At 39.6% G+C, this 23630-nt stretch overlaps 3 protein-coding genes across 9 annotated transcripts in view; 1 reads left to right on the top strand and 2 right to left on the bottom strand.

The window, feature by feature from the left end:
* Positions 1-14925, bottom strand: part of gramd1a (GRAM domain containing 1A) — a 28098-nt gene extending 13173 nt beyond the window's left edge. Inside the window, exons 1-6 of one of the 7 annotated variants that reach the window (XM_077526644.1) lie at positions 14813-14925; positions 14269-14392; positions 11778-11901; positions 11473-11640; positions 11264-11401; positions 5388-5966 (exon numbers count right to left, since the gene is read on the bottom strand). In XM_077526644.1, the coding sequence (XP_077382770.1) occupies positions 5388-5773 (386 nt within the window). In that variant the 5' untranslated portion in view covers positions 5774-5966; positions 11264-11401; positions 11473-11640; ... (1 more) ...; positions 14269-14392; positions 14813-14925. Of the gene's footprint in view, positions 1-101; positions 1439-1466; positions 1700-1843; positions 2087-5387; positions 5967-8879; positions 9480-11263; positions 11402-11472; positions 11902-14268; positions 14393-14812 lie in introns of those variants that run through there. The other 6 variants (XM_077526643.1, XM_077526642.1, XM_077526645.1 and 3 more) reach the window with 6 other exon arrangements.
* LOC144022136 (sodium channel regulatory subunit beta-1) lies at positions 13538-18645 on the top strand. Its single transcript, XM_077526658.1, has 5 exons — positions 13538-13923; positions 14308-14474; positions 14669-14903; positions 16547-16706; positions 18362-18645. The coding sequence occupies exons 1-5, from the start codon at positions 13845-13847 to the stop codon at positions 18402-18404; spliced, it is 684 nt and encodes a 227-aa protein (XP_077382784.1). The 5' UTR covers positions 13538-13844; the 3' UTR covers positions 18405-18645.
* Positions 18364-23137, bottom strand: dnajc28 (DnaJ (Hsp40) homolog, subfamily C, member 28). Its single transcript, XM_077526649.1, has 3 exons — positions 23064-23137; positions 21492-22619; positions 18364-20105 (listed from the first exon to the last, which is right to left on the bottom strand). The coding sequence occupies exons 2-3, from the start codon at positions 22603-22605 to the stop codon at positions 19825-19827; spliced, it is 1395 nt and encodes a 464-aa protein (XP_077382775.1). The 5' UTR covers positions 22606-22619; positions 23064-23137; the 3' UTR covers positions 18364-19824.
* Positions 23138-23630: the final 493 nt, after the last annotated feature.

Genomic DNA, 23630 nt, shown 5'->3' with positions numbered 1-23630 from the left:
CTTTAAATTGAGAGGTCGCAAAAATTTCTTTACATTTGTGGTGCACACAATAAACCAAGTAAAAAACAGGCCAAACATGCCCTCTTCGGGTATTTTTGTACCTTTGTGATTTTTTTTCTTTTAAATCCAGTGTGATTGACTTTTACAGCAAACCCATGGCTGTTGGTGGTTTGTTATTCAAAAATGTCATTGTTGAACTTCAAAGAAAAAATCAACGCCCTGGCTAGAAAGAAAGTAGTAATTGCCTACATGCCAACGCTTGACTGCAGAGCTTCCAAATACAATTTCAGCAAGCCAATATGTTTTCAGTTCCATCGCCTTTTCAGCAATGCTACAGTTTTCAAAACACTATCTTCTAGTTAACGCAACCCTCGCGAAGGTTTCAGCAAAAAAACAGTTCAACAATACACACATTTCTACGTGTTTTGATTTCTTTCCAGTCGAATATCAGAGTTTAAGTTCTTATGCCACAATTTCTTAATGAAAGTTTGGCGCAAACAAAACTGTGGTGGCAGTATCATGCTTTGAGGATATTTTCCTTTACCTGGAACTGGGGCTTTAGACAAGAGAGAGCTAATTTTGAACAGTTCCAAATACCAGTCAGTGTTAGTATAAAACCAAGACAAGCCTACTGGAATATCTGATTTTTATGGCAGGTGTGCAGGTACTCCCATTCAACGTAAGTTTGAATGTGACTGGTTAATTGAGAATACAGCCACATCATAGCTATAAAAGGGTGCACACACTTGTGCTAGCGCATTACAGTAGCTGTATCAGTTATTTTTACTTCCCCTCTGCAAAAATGTAAAAACAATTTGTTTGTCACGTAAACAGTAGAAAAGGAGGATTTTAAATCTAGTGTTTGTATCAGATTTTTTTTTTGTTAGTACAATTCTAATGACATGTATACAATTTGGCAGTGTTTACATTGACGGAATACATTAAACAACCTGCATGATACCCAAAATGCATGTAAATAACTACACATGAGATTTGCACGAAAACCACAGAACTGTGAGGCTGAGGAGTAGAGACCACTCATCCACCACGCTGCCCCTAACACTTGCATAGTGCAAAAAAAAAAAATCTACATTTGAGAAAATAGTGTATTGATATTGCCTTTGTCAATTTTGATAAATGTCATGAATAAAACAATGTTTATTATTGCATATCACTGCACCATTGGTGACCTTTTGAGTAAATAAGTTATCTTACAAATTCCAAATCCTACCACGTTCCCTAGCATATAGCCTATTAAAGGGACTTAGTGATGAGGATCAGTATCAGCGTTTGTTTACAACGTGCCCCAGCCTGCGATGACACTGAACTACAATAACTGCACAAATCATTCATTGCGTCTAATAACAACACTAACAATCATTTGCATCATCTCTGCGGTGTAAATCCATTCATTCGGTCAGCAACGGCTAACGAGTTAGCAACATGGCTAAATTAGCATCAATCACTTCAAGCGACGGGGATCGGAGAAGCAAACAAAAACCCCAGGGAAGGAGGCACTGTCACACTGGAGGCGCTTGGTTCGTTTCACGGTTAAAAAAACAAAAAAAACAAAAAACACGACCGCTTGTGGATGGATGGAGGGAGGCTGCTGTGATCGGCGGTCAGGGAGCGCAAGGAGGGTGGGGGAGACTGTGACCGGATGACCGCTGAGCGACTGGGATTCACGTGAACGCACCACTGTCGTTTTGTACAAACAAAAACACAATGGCTTGAAATGGAACAAAAATGTTCGTTTTGTCGTAGGTACAAGTGAATTCTAACAACAACAAAAAAGGCGACAATGTGTAACGCTCCTCATCTCAGCCGCCGTTGAATGACTTACTCGAACATGGCATGAGACGTTCACGGTCCCAAGCGGGGGTCCGAAAGAAAACAAACGGGCGCCGCACTTCTCTCCCTCGGTGTACCCGGGCTCAAGCGAACCTCCACCAGGGACGCGAGGGATGCTAGTATCCCACCATCGCCGGAGTCGACGCCCTTCGCGGACAGACGACGGCTGCCTGCGCAGGATGAGCCGCCGACGGGTTGCCGTCCATCCGTAATCCCCTCAGCTCACAGAAGGGGGAGGAGGTGCGGCTTTATGCCCAGGAGGGATGGGGGGGGGCTGATAAACATTTTGGTGACAGGGGGGCACAGATAAGGGCCCACTTTAAGGAGCTCAAATGAGGCAGCTCAGAAAACATCTAAATTTCATGTTTAATTCCATTTCATCAATGCGCAGTTTATTAGGCGTCACGGTCATGTGATTACGTGACAAAAAGGTACACTTCTCTCATTTCTTCGGCTGACTTATTTAATTGGTAAGTGTCCCAATACTTTTGTTTAATGTGTACACGTTAGCTATTCAAATCACTTCCATAGGTTACAAAGTCAAAGGTTGCGAAATTAAACAATTAAATAAAAAAAAATAAAAAAAAATCAATGTTGAAAAGACAAATTTCTGAACATTTTGGGGACAAACGGTGCCATTTTCCCCAATAATATTACAATTTCATTTGCGTAAAGTAACAGGTTTTTTGGACGTTATCCTGCAAGTGCTTTTTTGTACTAGTAGCTTACTACAGTGAACCCCTCTCCCTGTATATTTGCAGTTTGGTTTGGCAAATTTTTTGAAGGGGGGTCAATTATTTCCAGAGATTCATGAATACGACTATTGCATTGTATTGTCATCTTTTGTGCTTGTCAACTTTGTCTTAATTTTAGAGTTTGGATCAATGTTTTGTGTGATTGTAGAAAATAGCATTCCTCCTAATACAACTTATTCTAATATCAAAACATGAACATATTTTTTCACCATTTCCAATTATATTATTCTCATTTACACATCTTGTTTTTCTTGTAATATAGAATAATAGTATAATCTTGTAAAATTGAGAATTTTCTCTTAATTATTCCAATTTATTTCCTTTAAATTAGTATTTTTCGTGTAGTCTAGATTTTTCTTTTTTTTTTAAAAATGTAATCATTTAATCCTTTTAGGAATGATAGAAACTGTTCTTGCAAAATTTGCTTTTTTTCTTTTAAATTTATTTTTTTTTTCTCTTAAAATGACTGTTTTAAATATTTGTGGGTTTTCATATTAAAACAACTTCTTGTTATATTATGACTTCGTTCTGCAATGTTCGTTGTTTTTGTTTTTTTAATACAACCATATTCACATTTTACTTTATTCTGTAATACGTCTTTTCAGTGTGTCCCCTATTAAACAAAGACGAATAGTCTGACCCAATATACAGCAATTTGGTTGAAGTGTCCTGTCAACTGGCTCACTCCAGCATCTTTTAAACCCAGCGAGCGCGACTGCCTCTAAAACCAGAGTCCAGCCGAGTCCTGCACTCTCAATCTGTGTCCATCCTGCTGGATTAGAGCACACATCATAATCCGACAGCGTCAGTCTCTCTGTGTCTAATCTGCTTTCCTGTTGAACACCGCGAGAGTTGCGACAAATTGACAGGAAATGGTGAGCGCCTCTTCCTTCCTGACAATAAGAACACATTTTTTTTCAGACAGCGTTAAGCACTTGGTTCTGAGATTGGTTCCATTTTCTTTTTAAGACCAACAATAAATAAAACACTTTGTTGGTCTACTGGTGGCTCTACTCTTCCTTCTATTTTCCTGTATGTATGTGGCTCACAGTGGTTATATATGGTCATCCCCAATTTACGTCTATACATACTTCATGTGTTCAGATATTGTATGGCGTCAACAAAGCAGATGCATGGAGGCGTGGGGCGGAGAGGAGGTTGTTCAGCGGGTTGGCGGATCACCCTCACCATACAGAGCCTCCTCCGATTGGGCCAGCGTGACATCATCAGACGAGAGGCAGGCTGTGATTGGCCGAGAGTGATGTCATGATTCTGAAGCAGGGTGCACATGGAGCATGAGGGCCCCGCCTTCTCATTTTGTTGTGACTGCTCAGTGAGCTGACTGTCAATAAGCGTGTTGTTAAGACTAGTCTTAACAGGAGGATTCGTAAATAAAGATGCACATTTGGACAACGGGACATCTGCAAACTCGTCTACTCCGTGTTGCTTTAGCTATTCGCATCTGTGTGACGTTTGGTCTCCAGTCCTCCAAAAGGGCGCCCGGCTGAGTTCAGACACAGAATCCCCACAGACTAGAGCATGTCGCGCAGAGTGCTGACCATGCAGACCTTCTGTTCCCAGCTAGCGGACCTTATGTACTGTTACTGTATGACCAGAGAACACCCTGAAATCTGCCTACCTTGCTACTTGCAACAAATACTGCACAAATACTTGGAAGTCTGAATTTATCTGATATGTAAGCAAATCTCCTTTTACAATAAACTGAATAGTTGAACTGAATTTTACCAAGGTAAACTGAAAAGTTCTCAAAAAGTTCCGGCGGTGGAAAAACCCCCAAGTTTTTTTTTTACCTAACTGTAGTGTGTATACCCTTCTGACTTATTTTAGTAAAATTATTTTTCTTCATGTATAGCAAGATTTTTCTTGAAATTCTGCAATGTACTACAATTTTCTTTTATGCTATCATAACTATTTAAAAAAAAAAAAAAACTTTTCCTTTTCCAACTTTATTCCTATAAAATTACTGCATTTTACAATCTCTTTTCAGTTCTGCTATTTTCCACGTAATCTCATACTGTACCTCTTACATTATTTTTACTATTCTTGGTTGTTTTTTTTTGTTTTTGTTTTTCTCGTGATCCAACAGCATTTCTCTTGCCATTTTAGTCTTGTAAAATTACACCTTTAATTACGAATGTTACAATTTAATTTCTTATACAAATCTCAATTTCTCGTAAAATTCGGAGTTCCCCCATGTGGTACAATTTTACTTTTCCTCCATTATGACTTCATTCGCCTAAAATTACAGCATGTTACATCCATCCATCCATTTTCTGAGCCGCTTTTCCAAACAAGGGTCGTGGGGGTGCTGGACCTATCCCAGCTGGCTTCAGGCAGTAGGTGGGATACACCCTGAACTGGTTGCCAGCCGATTGCAATAGACGAACAACCACTCACACGCACAACAATTTAGAGCGTTCAATTAACCTGCCAAGCATGTCTTTGGAATGTGGGAGGAAACCGGAGTACCCGGAGAAAACCCACGCAAACATAGGGAGAACATGCAAACTCCATCCAGGAAGGCCGAAGCCCGGACTCGATCTCACATCCTCTGTACTGAGAGGCGGATGTGCTAACCAGTCATCCACCATGCCGCCCAGCATGTTACAGTGGTTTACAATAATCTGAAATATTTTCTACTTTGTTTTTGATAAACACTACGTTACTGTATTTTAATAAAAAGTTTGAGAACCAGTGGTCTAAAGTGATGTTATAAGACAGGGTAAGGGGTTGCAGACTGTTGCAGTCCAACACACTAACCTGCAGCTATCCCAGTCAGAGTCTCTGCCCAGCAGGCTCCTGAGGGACCACCGAGAGCGCCGGCTGGGAGAGGGGCTACGTGACCAAGATTGGGACGGCGGCAAGAGGAGGTCCTGGTCCTGGCCCGGCTCCTCGTTCCTTATCTGAGGGACCTCAGAGGCAGAGGGTGCAGGGGCAATTTCCTCCTCAATTACAATCTGCGGGGTTGCGGACCGCTTGTCTGCGCTCCGCTTCTTGGTCCGGCTGCGGCCACGGTAGGAGCGTTGGTGGCGCCCGGAGCGGTAGGGCCGTGGACTAGGCGAGCGGGACCAGGACTCTGTCTCGGAGGATGGAGGCAGGACAGCCAGCGTCGGGACAGGGACGGGCCGAGTAGAGGACATGGTCATTTCCAGGAATGCAGACTTGTCAAGAGTCTAGACCAGTCCAGTCTTCCATCTTGGAAAATGCTATCCTAAAGAAATCAGCCATTGTTCTGAAGCAAGTTCCTCTTGAAGTGTGTCTTGTTCAGGACATCCACAGTCTCTCTGCCGTCACGTTTGCGTTACGAGTCTCATCTTTGTGAGGTCAGAGGTAAAACACCTAAGGGTGAAAAGACTTTGCACTCAAAATGCAAGCCGTCATCTGACGAGCTATAAATGATTAGCTTCAGAAAGATTTAGAACATGTCAATAAAGTCCTCCACTGGGCTAACTATTTTATTTCACTCTGGTCCATTCATTCTTCTTGCCAAAATATTACACAGGATTAGGATCTAAAATGACTAATTGAATGACTCAAATAATTCAAAGACAAAACAAAAAGAAAAAAAAAAACAAGTCTAAGAAAATACTCGAAGCTTCACAGTGATAATTTTTCTACACGGACTATGTTACTGTAGATTCACGTACAACTCTGTGTAGAAATACAAATGCTAGGACAGTGAAAAGCCTATAAGACAGAATGTCTTCAAATAAAACAATTTTATTTAACATAAATTTGGAACAATAACATGAAATATGTTGGAATGTAAATGTGCTTATTTTTATTTATTTATTTGTTTTTACAACCTCTAGGTTATATTTAGAAAAATATTCTTTTATTATTATTATTATTATTATTAACCCTTGTTTTCATGCCCCACCCCTCACCCCAGTTGGCAAGGATGGAGACAGCTGCCATTTTCCATCACTAAAAGGATACTTTACTTATTTTGCCATTTTTAGCAGTCAAACGAATATTTTGCCTATAATAAATTTTATACTTTCATTATTTTTCATGTACAATTAGTACACATTTTGCAACTTGCTGTCGACTGAAAATGACATCACAAGGGCTCAGGTAACCAATCACAGCTCAGCTTGGGAATGACACATGACAAAACCTAGAAAACAGGTGAGCTGTGATTGGGTACCTGAGCCCTTGTGATGTCATTTTCAGTTGACAGTAAGTTGCAAAACGTGTTTTTAAAGGTACAAATTGTATGTGAAAAATAATGAAAGTATCACATTAATTAAAGGCAGAATATTAACTTTTTATTGCTATAATGGGATAAAAAAAAGTGAAGAATCACTTTAAGAAAACAAACATGTAAAAAGCACACTTCTACACAAGCTGTCATTGGTCAAGTCAGGATCCCAAACCAAATCACTCATTATACAGACTTTAACAGCCAGCTGCCAACCTGAGCTCACAACAGCCAAGCCTACGCTATTTATTCGCTGACACCCACGTCACTCACAAGCCCAGGTAATGCCTTTTAAATCCATACGCGTTCGAAATCACATATACTAAAGACTGTGCAATGGTGAATTTCCATCTGATTAAACGATGTTGATAATCAGTAGATTAATCCGATTCCAAAGATGTTCAATAACTGCAACACTCGTTGAAAAAAAATGTCACTGTTCAACAACATACACATCAGACCAGATGTGAGCCAACATTTTCCTGGCTTTTTTTTTGTCTCTTTCTGCACCAACATAGTGTAAAAGGGTGCAGACAGAATTGCAACAATATCCTTCCTTTACTGGGCTCTTATGTGATGAAGGGAAAACGTGGCAAAATATTTGGCTCCATATCTGACCCACGGTTTTTAGTTTGCCAAACCCTGCACACCAGTACATGGATTTTTTTTCCACAGTGAAATCTTGTTCCCAGCCAGTAAGTAGTGGGCCTAATGTCGGGAAGAGGAGACTTTGAGAGCACCCACTTCCTGTTGTGAGTATTACATGACATTTGATGACACTCCAAACAAGTCCAAGAAAGGCCCAAATGGCATGACGGCGATGAGGGAGAAAACTCAACAAGGTCATACGGGAACATTCCAGCAAAAAGAAAGCAAAAACACACACATCACCATAGTGTGTAGTATGAACTCACACACACACAATGGACGAGACAAACTGATGTGCAAAGGACACAAACACACAGCAGTACTTTGACTTTTGAGTGACCCGGCTTACAAGTTTTTAGACATGCCAGCCGTCACTCAGATGATGTTTTTGAATTGAGCTGTGATCAAAAATTTAAGTCATAAGTACTAGTTGCAACAAAAAGCAGTTTGACAGTGAATGCCGGTATTATTATTTTATTTTATTTTTTTAAAGATGCACGGCGTGCTTGCCTCAAACTGTTTATTGCTACACCTGGTATGGGTTTGCCATAAAAGGAAAAATCAAAACAAAGACAATTACAGGTTGCCTATTTCACAAGCAAATTTACTTTGGTTGAGGGAAGCCTGCTAGTTATGGTGCCACATAATGGTAAACACTGAAGCGAACGATACTCTGGTACGCATTAAAACTTAAACTTGTATTATTTTAAACTTGAACGGGAGCAGGAAAAGCAGACATAGCTTACAACGATATTCAATATACGTTGCATGATAATGAATGCATGGATGGGTAGATGAACAGTTTATTCTTTAAAATCCATTAGATTGTTATTACTTTGTGTTTCTATTAAGTATAATACTGTTGAGTGCTATTTCTCATATTATAACAAGCATAACATTTTTTATGAGGCTTTAGGAAACCTGGACAGATTAATGGTATTTGCATTAATTTCAATGGAAAAGATGATTTGACATACAAGTGTTTTAAACATGGTGAAAGACTTGACTTGACGGAAAGGACATTTTATTGCATTACGGTCTTATTCTAAAATAACAAATGTTTTTCATTAAAAAATATATATATAAACGTTAACACTCAATAAAGACCACTAGGGGATTAAAAAACAAACAAAAAAAAGGAAAAAAAAATACGGCCACTCGGCCAGACAAGTATGTGTGACTGGGGGACGCACTGTGTGCAACAATGTTTGCTCTCATGTTTGAACAAGAACAATCTTAGCACGGACATGTTTGACCAACCTAATCTTGCAAATATACTTTCCAATCAATGCACATATAGTATAGCCCGCACCCTTTTCCAATGGTTAATGGTTTAACCAAACCACCAAGCACAAACGTGCATTTCGCCTCGACGGACTCATCTCTCTCTTTCTCCCTACCTGCCGTTGGACGAATTGCCCCCATTCCGGTGGTCTTGTTCGGCCTCGAAGACCAGCCGAGCGACTGCGCGCGACGTGATGTTAAAATCCACTTTTTCCACGGAGCACATCAGCATGGTGGTGCGGAAGCTCGCCCCGCGGAGGAGGAGCAGCGCATCCGCCGGTGCTCACCGTTAGCCTCCACCGGCCAAGCTAGCAGCACCAAGCCAGAGTTTGAGCCAACTTTTTCTTCCTCTCGGCCCCTGCGTCGACTTCTTTCTTTGGGAGGCCAAACGCCGCCGCTACCCCCCCTCCCAAAAAAAGACGGGAGACGAACTATTTGGAGTCAGCCTCTACCATTATGACGTTTAAAACACCCAGATAAAATGTACTATTGCAGGGGGGAAAAACTAAGAGAGTTAAATGGATGAGCTTATTGTTGTCGGTAAGGTGGGGGGTGGAGGTGGAAGCGCGAACTCTAATATTTGGCGTTTGTGTAGGGGGGAACACGACGGCGAATAATTGACTTATTTCTCGTTTTAAATTTTGCTCACCGTGCATGCATTTTGATAAACAGTAAAACAAAATATACAACACGTTTATTCGTGTGGAAAATAACGTGTAATTAGATAACGCAAAAAGAAAAACAAGACGACGAACACCCCTCTAGCAAACTTTTTGGTTCGGTCTAGGAAATAACTGTCCGTGCCTTCCAGGCGAACGCGAAGATAAGAGTTTGTGTCGGGGTGTTCGACGATAAAATAATGGCCCTCATAGCTTTATTTTAAAAAGATTTTGTGTCCACCTGTGTCTTCATGACTACTATATTGAGGTATATTTTACATGAATACATGTGGAATATAACACTGTAACGTAAGCAAAAGCAAAAAGTAAAAATGGCAAATCGAGTCCCCCTTCTCTAGTAAACGTGGTTCGGTCCGGAAAATAACAGTCCGCAGCAAGCCGGGACTGCTGCAAAATGTAGAAACATCTCTGTTACATTTGAGGAGGGGGGATAATGATAAGTGGCAAAATAAGAAGCCCAGTACGCAGTGCCCCTTTAGCACACTTTATGGTTAAACACGCAAAATAACAGTCACTTATTGAAACAGTGCTTCCACCAGCCAACTAAACAATTCCGCAATTTATTCATTCTAAAAACATTATTTCTCAATAGTAATTGGAATCATAAAGTAGTTTTTTCTTGCGAATACGCAAAGACGGTGTTTCATAAAGTGTTCCAAATGGTTAGCATGACAAGTGCAGCACAGTTACAGACCCAGGCAAAGTAGAGACCCCTGGAGGTTAACCAAGAGAAGTGCAGTCACTATACTCGTCAAGTGACTTAAATGCGTGGCAGTAGTCCTTTGCCAGCCTTTGTGGAAGAGATCTTAATAAGTACTGTAGTCTATTTGTGACACACCCTGAGCCTCGTAAATGTCAACACAGTGGCACCACAATGCGTTTAAGCCAAAGGATGGGCAGCCTAAAGTGCATGGGCAGAAAATATGACGTTAGATGGAAATCATCAAACTAATTAGCTTCCTTCCATCCATCCGGACGGAGGATGTGCGTATTTAGTGGAGGACTTCATAAGGAAAACGTTGCTCGTTAACTTCATCACACGGCATCAACTTTACATTCGCCTCACCTTGTCTAAAATATGTTTCTAGAAAATTTACAACTTTTAACTAACCAAATATTTCAGAATTTTTGCCTATAAAATATTAGACTTCTTAAAAATATTCTTGAAAATAAAAAAGTTCTAAAAAAAAAATATACAACTATATTCTCTGAAGAGTACATTTTCTCTTATAAATATGTAACTATTATCTTAATAAAAACCTTTTAGCCTCAGTAATGTCCTACTTTACCCCCAGAACTTGTACTTTTCTCTTGTAAATATAGAACTTGTTTTTAACAAAAAAATGGACATTTAAAAACAAACAGGTTTTAAAAATAACAATTGAACCCCTTTCTTCAAAAATATTTTTTTTCTCACATATAATTCAACTATATTTTAAAATTAAATACAGTACATCTATATATACACAATATACACACACACACACACACACATATATATGTATATATATATATATATATACATATATATGTATATATATATATATATATATATATATATATATATATATATATATATATATATATATATATATACACACACATACATATATATCCTTTTAAAAAAAATATTGAAAATATGTAATTTTCCTAAAAAAAATAAATTAATTAATTCCTCAAAAATACAGTATATATACTTTTTCTTATACTTGTATACATTTTTAAAAGAAAAAATATACAGGCATCTTTTTTCATCATTCCATTTACAATTATCCTAAGTGACCAGTGGAGGACTTTATGGGGAAAATTGTTGCTCTCACCGTCATCCAGCTGCAGCATCACTTCATGTTCATGCCACCTTGTCTGAAGGCAAGAAAATCAAACAAAAGAAGACCAGCAGGATAATGTTGAGCCAAAGAAACTGTATCCAATTGTATTTTAAATCCAATGTGTGATTCCTGTTGATTTTCCAAAAACTCACTTTTAACATACATTCCAAGTACAAGCATGACAATGTGATTGCATTTACCTGCCATGGTGCAGTATATTGTATTCATTCATCAGCGGAGCATCACAATGACTTGGCACTTTCACTGAAGTCCGCGCGCCATCATTCCCGACCTGCGCTCCACTCGGGCTGCCAAACACTCGGGAGCTGCTCCAGGCTGCCGGGAGGGCTGTGGAAACTCGATCTGTGCTAAAAATAAGAAACATCAGCAGCATTGGAGAGAAAGGATGTGTGTGTGTGTTGTCTGGCTGTCGATGGTTTTTGGGGGGCGACCATCCCCCTCATGCACATGGCAGTCCACTCACACATACTGTCTGTCAAATTACCTTGAAGTGGTGTGTCTGTTCAAGGTTTTGATGTCACTCTCTCGCTGGTTTCCTCGTAACAGCTGGCAGGAGATGCGAAGGTTAAAAGTGGCAAGGCCCCCAGCCCCCACTACTCCTCAGTCATCTGGTTACATCACATGACAACAACCCTGACCCCCGGTGCACCCACCGTACATACACAAACGCACACATGACTAAAGCTTACAAGGCCTCCAAATGTTGCGTATTTATCTTTGTTTGATAAGCGTTTACAGTTAATCATGCCACTGCACGCTTTGAATCTTCAAAGCGAATCTTACGTAAACTAAAAGAGGCCTTCACAAAAGAAACAACAACAACAAAAAACACTAATCCATCAGTTTTTTGTATATTTCCAAGAAGAGAGATTTTCAAGAAAAGAGTAGTACATTTTTGGAGAAGATATTTTGAGAAGAAAAATTGTACATTTTTGGAAATAGTCTAAATGTAAAAAGTCATATTTTTTGAGAAACAAATATATTTTCAGTATTTTTTCCCACGGAAATTGGATATTTCTCTGAAACATTAACTTTCTTCTTGAACATACTCAACTTCTTTATACAACATACAAAACAACCTTTTATTACCCTCATGAAAATAATTGTCTTAAATCCCATAAGATTACTATTTTGTTCTCAAAAACATACTTTTTTTCTGGAAAATATGTTTTCTCAAATTTGACTTTTTCTTGAAAATATACAACTTTTATTCTAAAAAAAAAACAAGTCTTCAATCTCTTTCACTATTTTTAATGACATTAAAGGGATTTAAAGGTTCATAGCTGCAGTGGGATTTATGACCCCATCCATCCATTTTCTTGACCGCTTATTCCTCACAAGGGTCGCGGGGGGTGCTGGCGCCTATCTCAGCTGGCTCTGGGCGGTAGGCGCGGGACACCCTGGACTGGTTGCCAGCCAATCGCAGGGCACACAGAGACAAACAACCATCCACGCACACAAGCACACCTCGGGACAATTCGGAGCGCCCAATTAACCTGCCATGCATGTCTTTGGAATGCGGGAGGAGACCGGAGTACCCGGAGAAAACCCACGCGGGCACGGGGAGAACATGCAAACTTCACCCAGGAAGGCCGGAGCCTGGACTCGAACCGGAGTCCTCAGAACTGGGAGGCGGACGTGCAAACCACTAGACCACAGTGCCGCCTTTATGACCCCAAAGGTTTAAAATTTATGATTTGTGGCACATAGCTTCTGGAAAAAAAAAATTATTTGGTTTAAAATGTAGGATTTGTGGCACATAACTTCTGGCATGAAAAAAGAAGATTTATGACCCCAATCAGTTCAAGGTTATGATTTATTGCATATAGCATTTGTCATAAACTGCAATTACAACCCAAAGGAGTTACAATTTATGGCCCCTACATTCTGTCAACAACTGGATTTGTGACCTTAATAAGGTGTTCAAGATTATGATTTATGGCACCTAGCTTCTGTCAAAATTGTAATTAAAAACCCAGCAACTGTCAATATGTGTACAAATTTATGACCTTCCCGAAGCAAACGTCAGAATGGAAGCGGTATGACACAAAATAAAAAGTCAAGTCACAGAGGGGGGTTAAACACAACATCATCAACTGTCATGTCAATAACACACTCTCTGACGCTGTTAATAATGCAAGTCTCTTTAGTCGTGTGTGTTCTATGTGGGCCACATGGTGACATTATTCTTCAGTGTGTGATATCAAGGGAAAAGTCCAAAATACCCATGTAAGTAGGTGCACATTGACACACTTGAAAGCCACCCATCATTTCTATCTATCTATCTATCTATCTATCTATCTATCCATCCATCCATCCATGTTGAGAGTGAGACAAGTGTTATGGAGACATCAGTGGTCTCGTATGGGGGTTTCGTCATCTCAAGTTCCCGCCTGGCTTTCCAGATTATTGACACCATCTAAATATAACCTCCTTAAAGTCGGACCAGCGGGTACCCGGGAGACGGCATAGGTCTTGCTAAGCAACTTTTTGTTTTTCGTGCCATTGAATGGACTCGTTTTCAACAAACTGAGGACTTTATGGAGCCTGGATGATTTGCACAAGTGGATTTTGTTCAATGGCTGTCACACAAGTCCAGTGGCCTCTTTTCATAGTTGTCAGCCTGCTTGGTGAGTCCAGAAATCACTCAAAATTGACTTTTCCAAAGACAATAATGCCAAAGGACATTTAAGGATGAGTCGAAATATGGAACGTAAAAGGAAAATAAAGTAGAACTGCTCACCATTTGAACTTGCTTGACAATGTGATGAAGAGAGAATAGAAAGCAAAGTGATACTGTCACCTCGTGGCCTTTCCTCACACATTCCAAAAACATGCACGGTAGGTGAACTGAAGTTGATCTGTATGTGCCCTGTGATTGTCTGGCGACCAATTCAGGCCCTCTTGCCCAAAGTCAGCTGGGATTCTCAAAAATTGTAAACTGCAACTTGAAGTGATGAAGAAACATTTGGTACCACAATGTCATTTCTTTGTTCCCCTGCCGGCCCGCGCAGCGTGCGAGTGTCTGGGAGGCTGCGCTGAGGTGGAGTCGCTGACGGAGGCCGTGCAGGGCGAGGCCTTCGTGCTGGGCTGCATTTCCTGTAAGAAACGAGAGGAAGTGTCCGCCGTCACTACCGTCGACTGGCACTTCCGACCTCAAGGACAGGAAAACTTCACGCACGTGAGATCGAAGCTGACAAATTCATTCAAGTGTCACGGAATGTCATGTGATAGTTTTTGGAGAGGAGTCATCCTAAAGCCTTTTTTTTGCTTTGATTTTCCATCTCCATCCATCATTTTTGCTTACTGTCAAAGTAAACATAAAACAAGTTGAACTATGTATTTAAAAAGCACACATCCGGGCTCTCCCCCCAGATCTTCCACTACGAGCACCCGAGTGCTGACGTGGTGGACGAAACCTTCAGGGGACGTCTGGACTGGCTGGGCACGCGAGGCGAGGACGTCCAGGCGGGCACCGTCGCCGTGCGCAACGTCAGCTACGGGGATGCCGGCACGTACCGCTGCACCTTCAGCCGAACGCTGCTCCTGGCGGGCTTCCGGCACCACGTCAGCGTGGAGAAGGAGGTGGAGCTTAGCGTAGTGGATGCCGGTGAGGATAACCCGGAAAGAGCCGTCTACGCTTTTACTGGTTTTAAGATTACTATATGTCATTAGTTGAAATTTCACAGGAATAAGTTGTAAACGTAGGAGAATAAGACAACATTTTACGACAAATAGAATTTTATGGGGAAAAAAATAAAAAATATAAATTGTATGAGAATACTGTTAGTCATTTGCCAATATGTTACAACAATACGTCATTTGTTTAAATACTGCAATCATTTTTGCTAAATGAAAACAGAGAGTTTACTGCGATTGGCCGGCAACCAGTTAGGGTGTACCTCGCCTATTGCCCGAAGCCAGCTAGGATAGGCTCCAGCACCCCCACGACCCTTGTGAGTATAATTAAAGGGATACTTCACTTAGCCCATTATAGCAATAAAAAGTGAATATTTTGTCTATAATTAATTTGATACTTTCATTTTTTTACATACAATTAGTACTTTTAAAAACACATTTTGCAAGTTGCTGTTGACTGAAAATGACATCACAAGGGATCAGGTAACCAATCACAACTCACCTGTTTTCTAGGTTTGGTCATGTGACATTCACAAGCTGAGCTGTGATTGGTTACCTGAGCCCTTGCAATGTCATTTTCAGTTGACAGCAAGTTACAAAATGTGTTTTTAAAGGTACTAATTGTACGTGAAAAATAAAGAAAATATCAAATTTATTATAGGCAAAATATTCATGTTTGACAGCCAAAAGTGGCTAAGTAAGTCCCTTTAATAATTTTCCAAGAAAAAGTCAACATTTTACAATATTAATTGTATGTTGAAATATTTTAAGAATGCCTTTATTGTACAAAAGGAAGTTATAATTTCATGAGAAAACAAGTAGCAATTTTACAAAAATGAGTTGAAAATTTTATAAGAACAAGTCATTATTTGATGAAATCAAGTAAAAATTTTATTAAGAGAATAGGTCAAAACTTTATTTGTAAAGGAAGTCGTTATTTGGGCTATTTTACAAAGCAAACATAATTTTACAATTAGACTATAAGAGAGCAGATTCTGTATTTTACTCGAAAAAGTAAACGTTTTATCATTATACAATGAGTAGTAATTTTATGAGAATAAGTCATTCGTTGAAATATGGCAACGCTAAGTTGTAAATGTGTGACAGCAAGTGGGAATTTTATAGGAAAATAAATTGTAATTTTACAGGAATAAATCATTTGTTTAAATTTTATGAGAATAAATCACAATTTAATAAAGCAGAATTTTAAAAGGCTATATTACGATTTGAAGAGAAGACAATTATTGAATTACAGATCATTAATGTAGTTGAAATATTACAAGAACATGATTTTACATGAGAACATCGATATGTCAAAATCTGGCTATTTTGTATTAAACTTTTCTAAGAATGGGTTGAAATATTATGAAAATAAACCATAATTTCCCAAGAACAAGTCAAGAATAAATAATGAGCTGAAATACGATACGAGGATAATGAGTTCCAAATTTCAGAGATCAGTTACAATAATATTATATGACAAGAAATTTACAAAAATAAATTGTAATCCTACGAGAACAAGTAGTAATTTTATGATCATAACTTGTAATATTTCAAGACTGATCAGATTTTTATTTTTGGGAATGAGATATGTTTTTGGTCTGCGTTTTGAAGCCAACCGGGAGCTGGCGGCGGTGGTGTCGGAGATGGTGATGTATGTGCTGATCGTGCTTCTGCAATTGTGGCTCATCGTGGTGCTGGTGTACTGTTACAAAAAGGTGTCGGACGACATCGACGCCCGCGAGGCGCGCAGAGCTCTCAAGGCTCACAAAGAGTATGTCGAATGATTCGTCCCAATTCACTCAATACAACAAGAATGCATGATTTTATGAGTGAGTATACATCGGTCGTCGAAATATTACGAGAACGAATTGCAGTTTTACGAGAAAAAACAATTTTCTTAGATTTAGATGAAAATTTCCAAGTATGCGTCATTATTTTACAAGAATGATTCATCAGATATAATCAAATATTTTATAGGAATAAGTCGTTAGCAATAATTTTAAAATAACAAGTCTGAATTTTGTGACTATAAATGGTAAATTGAAGATAATACTTCTCAAATTGACACACATAATCCAAGAATAAGTTGTTTGTTAAATTACGAGAATAGTTTGTAAATTCACGAGAATATCAGAATTTTTGGAGAACACGTCTTAATTCTGAGACTGAGTCATTTTACAAGAATAAGCCTTTAGTTGAAACCTTATAAGAATACATAAAATATATATATATATATATATATATATATATATATATATATATATATATATATATATATATATATATATATATATATATATATATATATTAGGGGTGTGAATTGCCTAGTACCTGACGATTCGATTCGTATCACGATTCACAGGTCACGATTCGATTCGATACCTATTAATCCCGATACGAATGGTCACGATTCGATACCGATTAATCCCGATACGAATTTATAAGTCGATTGTTGCGATTTTTTTTCATTCATATTTAGAAAATACTAATCAGTAAGCTTGTAGAGTGTAAGATTTATATGAAAATGTATTATTTATTTATCTGAAATTTCAGTCTTATAGAGGTTGTAATCTGTTTCATGTTTGAACAGCATTAAAATAAAAATATTAAGGCTTAATGTGCCGTTCATATAACATTCTTCCATGCTCAAGGTGTGAATCCTAAAAAAAAAAAAAAAAAAAAAATCGATTCTGCCGATTATTGAATCGATTCGAGAATCGCGCGATGTACTATCGCGATATATCGCCGAATCGATTTTTTTAACACCCCTAATATATATATATATATATATATAAATGAGTCAAAATTTCACAAGATTTCACAAATTTCCTTATTCTATAATAATACATTGTTCATTGAAATATTATGGTGATAAATTGTAATTCTACTAGAACAAGCCATCATTTTACAAAAAGAAGGGATTTGTGGGGAAAAGGGACCAGGCCAGCCAATGAATAAGGAAATCTGCATATAATTGACACTTTATTATAAATGCACTGGAACAAATTAAAAAATTATTAAAAACAAAAAACAAACCAAAAAAAAGCAATACATCTTCCAATATGCATTTTTCTCGAAAAAATGGTGGTTGGCTCCTGGATAATTAAAATTAAGGAATAAATATTTTGGAAAAGATCTTTGAAAAAATAAATAAATAAATAAAATGCATACAAATAATTTTACGAGAATAAGTCCTTTCAGAGTTTTTTTTTTTTTTTTCTTTTCTTATCATCAAATGCTAAATTGTAAGATGTTCTGTGCCACTTTATTGTTTAAGTTGAACAACTCAACAGCTTTCTTGGTAAAACAAAAAACAGCATGTTCTTTTTTTTTATTTTATTTTTTAAAGAGTTGTGACTGTTAGCATGCTAACATAACATCTAAAATGTGTTTTTCTCTCAGGTTTTTTTTTTGTGTGTGTTACAGACTGCTGGACTGTGACGGCGTCAAGTTAGATGAAGCTAAATAATTTAATAAATTTTACTTTAAAAAAAAACACTGTGTAGTGTGTAACAATTGTGTTTATGTTACAATTACAATTAACTTGTGTATTGCACATTTGCATTGGGCGCGTCTTTTACTGTCATAGCAGCATTCATTTCCTGCTCTATGGTTATCATCACACATCATATGACTAAATATAACTTGATTCGAACACCCCACAAAGCATACTCTATGATTGTTTTATATACAGTATTTATTCCTCATAGAGGAACATGAACATAATGTGGGACTGCACAAGGTTCGTTCAAGGACACATGGAGGTCAGAGTGGCACAGTGAAAGCATTGTTCTGCCAATGAGCTGTCATTTCACACTGCTCTAAATCATACGGGGGGTTGTAACGGGGGTATAATTTGCATCATGGTGTCCTCACATTTTATTTATTGGAGTTGAATTTTTAACAAATTCTTTCATTAAACGTGTTGACAGCGAGGCATTGGTGGAGTTTTAGGACCCAGTGGTAGGATTTTTTTTTTTTTTTTTTTTAAAGTGGGGTCCAACATTGAGTCTGGTCCACAGAACGAGGACAATCAAAGTCATCACACAGGTAAGCTGCTTCTTTTGCGTTGTAGAAATTATTAACACATTTACACTTAAATCAAGCATCCATCCAGCCATTGATGAGTGATTTACTTTGTGTTAGAACTTTGTTGTAATTGACATTTGCTTGCAGAGCTCTGAAGATAAGAATGTTAGTTTACTTGATAAAAAATAAAAAATAAAATAAAATTAAAAAAAGCCTCGATTTTAGCAAAACAGGATGTGGCGGTGCAAATGATTAAAAATGTAATGGCTTCACATTATCATTTTCAACCCATGCACAATATAAAATTATATAAATATACTGTAGTATCCTGAATACATTCAATTTATTCAACCTAAGTAAACTAATCCTAGAAATTTTGTCAAATTACTTGTAATAATTTTGTAATAATAATAAATTACATTGGCCCAACCCAAGTACATTAAGATAGACAAATAGAATTGCTTAAAGAAAATCATTTAATTTTGTGGAAATTCGTTCTTTTATTTTTATTTTTATTTTTTTTTTAAATCTTCATTGATGAAAAATGGATTTTGATTTGTGATGACGGGGTATTGAAGGGGGGGTAGCTAGTAAAAATGTTTTTTAAATGTCTGTCTTCATAGCACAGGTAAATTAATTACTTTGATATATCAATACAATTAATAAAAATATGTACATATATTAGGACTGCAGCTATCAACCAATTTTACAGCCCCACTAATTATGCTTTATTCTCATAACATTTTAGGATACAAAATAGCAAGCCTGTGCTGTGCTCACCTTGCAGTTATCGGCATATCCAGCAGATGGTGACCATGTCTCACATCAACGGCACCGAGCTGACTTCCCTGTTGGTGTCCTTATTGCATCACTGCCTCAACAGAACCACTGCACAATCGCCACAGAACCACACCACCACCTCCGCCACATCCCAAGGAGTCTTGTACATCCTTTTGGTGTTCGCCATGTTCAGCTTCTTCTCCTTCGCCGTCATGTTTAGTTTCATCCGCTCCAGGAAGTTGGAAGGCTCCCAGGACCCGTACCAGCAGTACATAGCCCAAGACTGGAGCCGGAAGCGGACGCCGTCCACGGCTGCATTGGCTCGGGTTCGACAGGTGGCACATGTGTCGTCGGTGGTCATCTGTAACCCGGTAACAGAGGAAAGGCCGGAACAACAAACACGCTCACAATGAAAAGACATTCGTAAGGGTTATTTTTATCCAGGATTCTCCCCTCTGATGTTACAGTCCACTTGTATTAGGGCCCCAGACGGAGCAGTATGTATTTCCAAGGGAAACAATGTGCATCATAGCGTCACACATACACAACAACAAACACATAATTAATAAAATAATTCTCAAACGTGGGCGGCACGTTGGATGACTGGTTAGCACGTCGGATGACTGGTTAGCACGTCTGCCTCCCAGTTCTGAGGACTCCGGTTCGAGTCCAGGCGTGGAGTTTGCGTGTTCTCCCCGACCTGCGTGGGTCTTCTCTGGGTACTCCTGTCTCCTCCCACATTCCAAAGACATGCATGGCAGGTTAATTGGGCGCTCCGAATTGTCCCTAGGTGTGCTTGTGCGTGTGGATGGTTGTTCGTCTCTGTGTGCCCTGCGATTGGTTGGCAACCGGTCCGGGGTGTCCCCCGCCTACTGCCCATAGCTAGCTGGGCTAGGCTCCAGCACCCCCCGCGACCCTTGTGAGGAATAAGCGGTCAAGAAAATGGATGGATTTTCAAACATATTGGTATACAGTGTTCCCTCGTTTATCGTGGGTGTTACGTTCCAAAAACTAGCCGCGATAATGGAAATCCACATTAATTAAAAAAAACAAAAACAAAACATCCAGCTAATTATATAAAATTTTTTGTTTATTATGTTTTTTGTTTTGGTATGATTTTTACTTGACTATAAATGCTGTTTCATTCATATGTTCTTTTTTTCCCATTAAAAGTTTTTAATTTTTTTTTATTTTTTTTACTTATTACAGTATTCAGCGCAGTATACTGTATATATTTTTCATGTATTATAATTATGTTTTTCGTTTTGGTATCATTTTTAGTTTAAAATGAATACTTTTCTATTCATCTTTTTTTTCATTTAGTCATTTTTTTTTCCATGAAAAGTATGTTTTTTAATTTACTTGTAATACAGCACAGTATACATTTTCTATCTCCGGAATGCAATGTCGTGGAGCGACGGGACAGGCACCGTTGGAAATGTCTCGTCGATGAACCCGCGATAAACGAGGGAACACTGTAATGTGGGCCAAATGCTAAAATGATGTTTCCCCCCCCCCCACTTACGCATGTGCAAGTTATACTTCGTGGCATTATGGGACAATAATATGCTATGTTTGTAGCATTTAGCCTTTGAAAGTACTCTCTACTCGCCAGTCAAAAAAAAAAAAAGTCAAAACTCCACATTGGCAGTCAAAAATCACTTGAAATAAATTCAATCAACTCAAATGTTGGACTTAAAAATAAATGACAATAAAGTGAAGTTTCGTTTCATTCATTTGATCCAACCTTGCATCCATGACACCAATCCCCGCTTTGCAGACTTGGCAGCGACATCGGCGGCGTTGACCCTCTTCCTCTCCTCCTTCTTCCTCTGCCGCTGCTCAAGTCGGCGCCGCCCGGCCGCCTCCTCGGCGCGCCGCACCTCCCGCGCCAAGCTAAAGTGCACCATTTGCATGTGGATCATGGGAACGATCAAGTTGTAGCCGTCCACCTTCTTGTTCAGCTTCGCCAGCTCTTCCTCGGCGTGGGCGCATAGCTCGTCCCAGCGGAGGCGGTCCGTCGGGCCGAGGGGTTCGCCCAGCCCGGCCCGACCATCCAGCAACTCGCCCCGAATGCGAGCGGCAGCATCCCGGATGTCGCGTTGCGTGAGCACCCAGGGTGGCTGATAGCCGTTGTCCAAAAGGATGCGATTAAGGTTGTGCGTCATGGGGTCGGCGTAAGGGTTGTGCTGGAACTTGTTGAGTGGCTTTCCGGCACCACTCAGGTTGCGGAAGTCTCCCCGAGCCATGGACTCCTGGATCAGGTCCTCCACTAGCCGCTCCACTGCTTGGGTGATTTTAATACTCCTGCTGCGCTGCCGCATGTCTCGCTCCATCAGCGCCCCCTCGGCCGCCGCCGCCCTCTCATACTCTCTTTGCCGGTAGTCCAAAACTTGCTCAGCGGCCCGGTCAGCACGAAAGTGGTGATACTGGCGCTCGCGTTGGCTGGGGGTACCCGAGCCCACGCCCTCGTAGCTGAGGTAGTGTCTATGTTGAGGGGCCACAACGGTGGACGAGTCCTTATCCTCATCCTGCACCGCATCACAACGCCGGGCCTCACTGCGGTGTGCCAGCACGGAGCGGTAGGCCTCCTCCACCCGTGTAAAGATGGCCGCATCAGCAGTGGGCGCGCCGGAGTCCGGGTGATAGAGCCTGGCCAGGCGCAGGTACGACTCTTTCGCCCGCTCGGGGGTGACGGGCTCGTCTTCGGGCAGCTGCAGCAGCCGGTAGCTCTCTCTAAGGCTGCCACTGATGTGAGGTCTGCTGCTCAAGGTTCTGAGCCAGGAGGATCGGCCACATCGAAGCAGCAGGAGGAATCCATGACGGGAGGAGTTGCAGGACACCAGGACGTGAGAACTCATTTCTCACCACACGCCTGGAAAGAATAAACGTAACAATCATAATGTGGACCCGCAGAGAAAAACAAGCCCTAGATCGGCCTTCATTTTGCGTCCGTCAAAATTGGTTGTTAACTTGTGTATGACTGCTATGAACGTATTTTTCAGGAGAAATATTTTATTTCAGAACGTAACCATTTTGACAATTTTGCTAATATATCAATTTTTAATAATATTTTTTCTATTTGTAAGAATTTGTGTGAATGTATATCGGCGACGTCATAAAATACCCGGATGTCCCACTTCCACTAGCTAGAAGCTACTGAGCGCCGTCGCTAAATAAGTAAGCCAAACTAAAATGTTCCTTCAATAAAGACGTCGTTCTGCTAAGGCTGACTACCACACAATCGTGTCAGTTTAGTCCCCACAAACTAAAAAAAAAAAAGACATTTAATGACAAATACGAGGTGAAATTAGGTCACCTGCTTTCTGCTGTAGTTGTGTTGCTGAGCCTTCTTCGTTTGCTTGCTTTTGACTGGCGGCTGCTAAGAAAAGCTCATCGGCGACATCTGGTGGACCAGAACGTACTTAGCAATGTATTTCTCAGAATCGCTTCCACAGAACCCAAACAGCACAAATTTAGGAAAGATAACAGTTTATATACTGCGATTGGCTGGCGACCAGTTCAGGGTGTACCCCGCCTACTGCCCATAACCAGCTGAGATAGGCTCCAGCACCCCCCGCGACCCTTGTGAGGAGTAGGCGGTTCAGATACTGGATGGATGAATAACAGTTTAAATAAATTAAATTGTGATGTTCAAAATCAATATACATTGCAAACATATTCAAAAATATTTAATAGAAATAAAAACGTTTTTAAATAATAATGAATAAAAAAATTAATGTAGAATAAAATACCAGAAAACATGACAATAGTGATATTATTGGTCAAGACAGCACAAGTGACAGGATTAGAAAAAAGTTTAATTAATTTAAAAAAATACAAAACCATATTGACAATTACTTTTAAAAAATCCTACATTTTCTTC

The sequence above is a fragment of the Festucalex cinctus genome, chromosome 7, assembly GCF_051991245.1.
Source record: "Festucalex cinctus isolate MCC-2025b chromosome 7, RoL_Fcin_1.0, whole genome shotgun sequence".
NCBI classification, from domain to species: Eukaryota; Metazoa; Chordata; class Actinopteri; order Syngnathiformes; family Syngnathidae; genus Festucalex; species Festucalex cinctus.
This window is presented reverse-complemented; position numbering and strand designations above follow the sequence as displayed.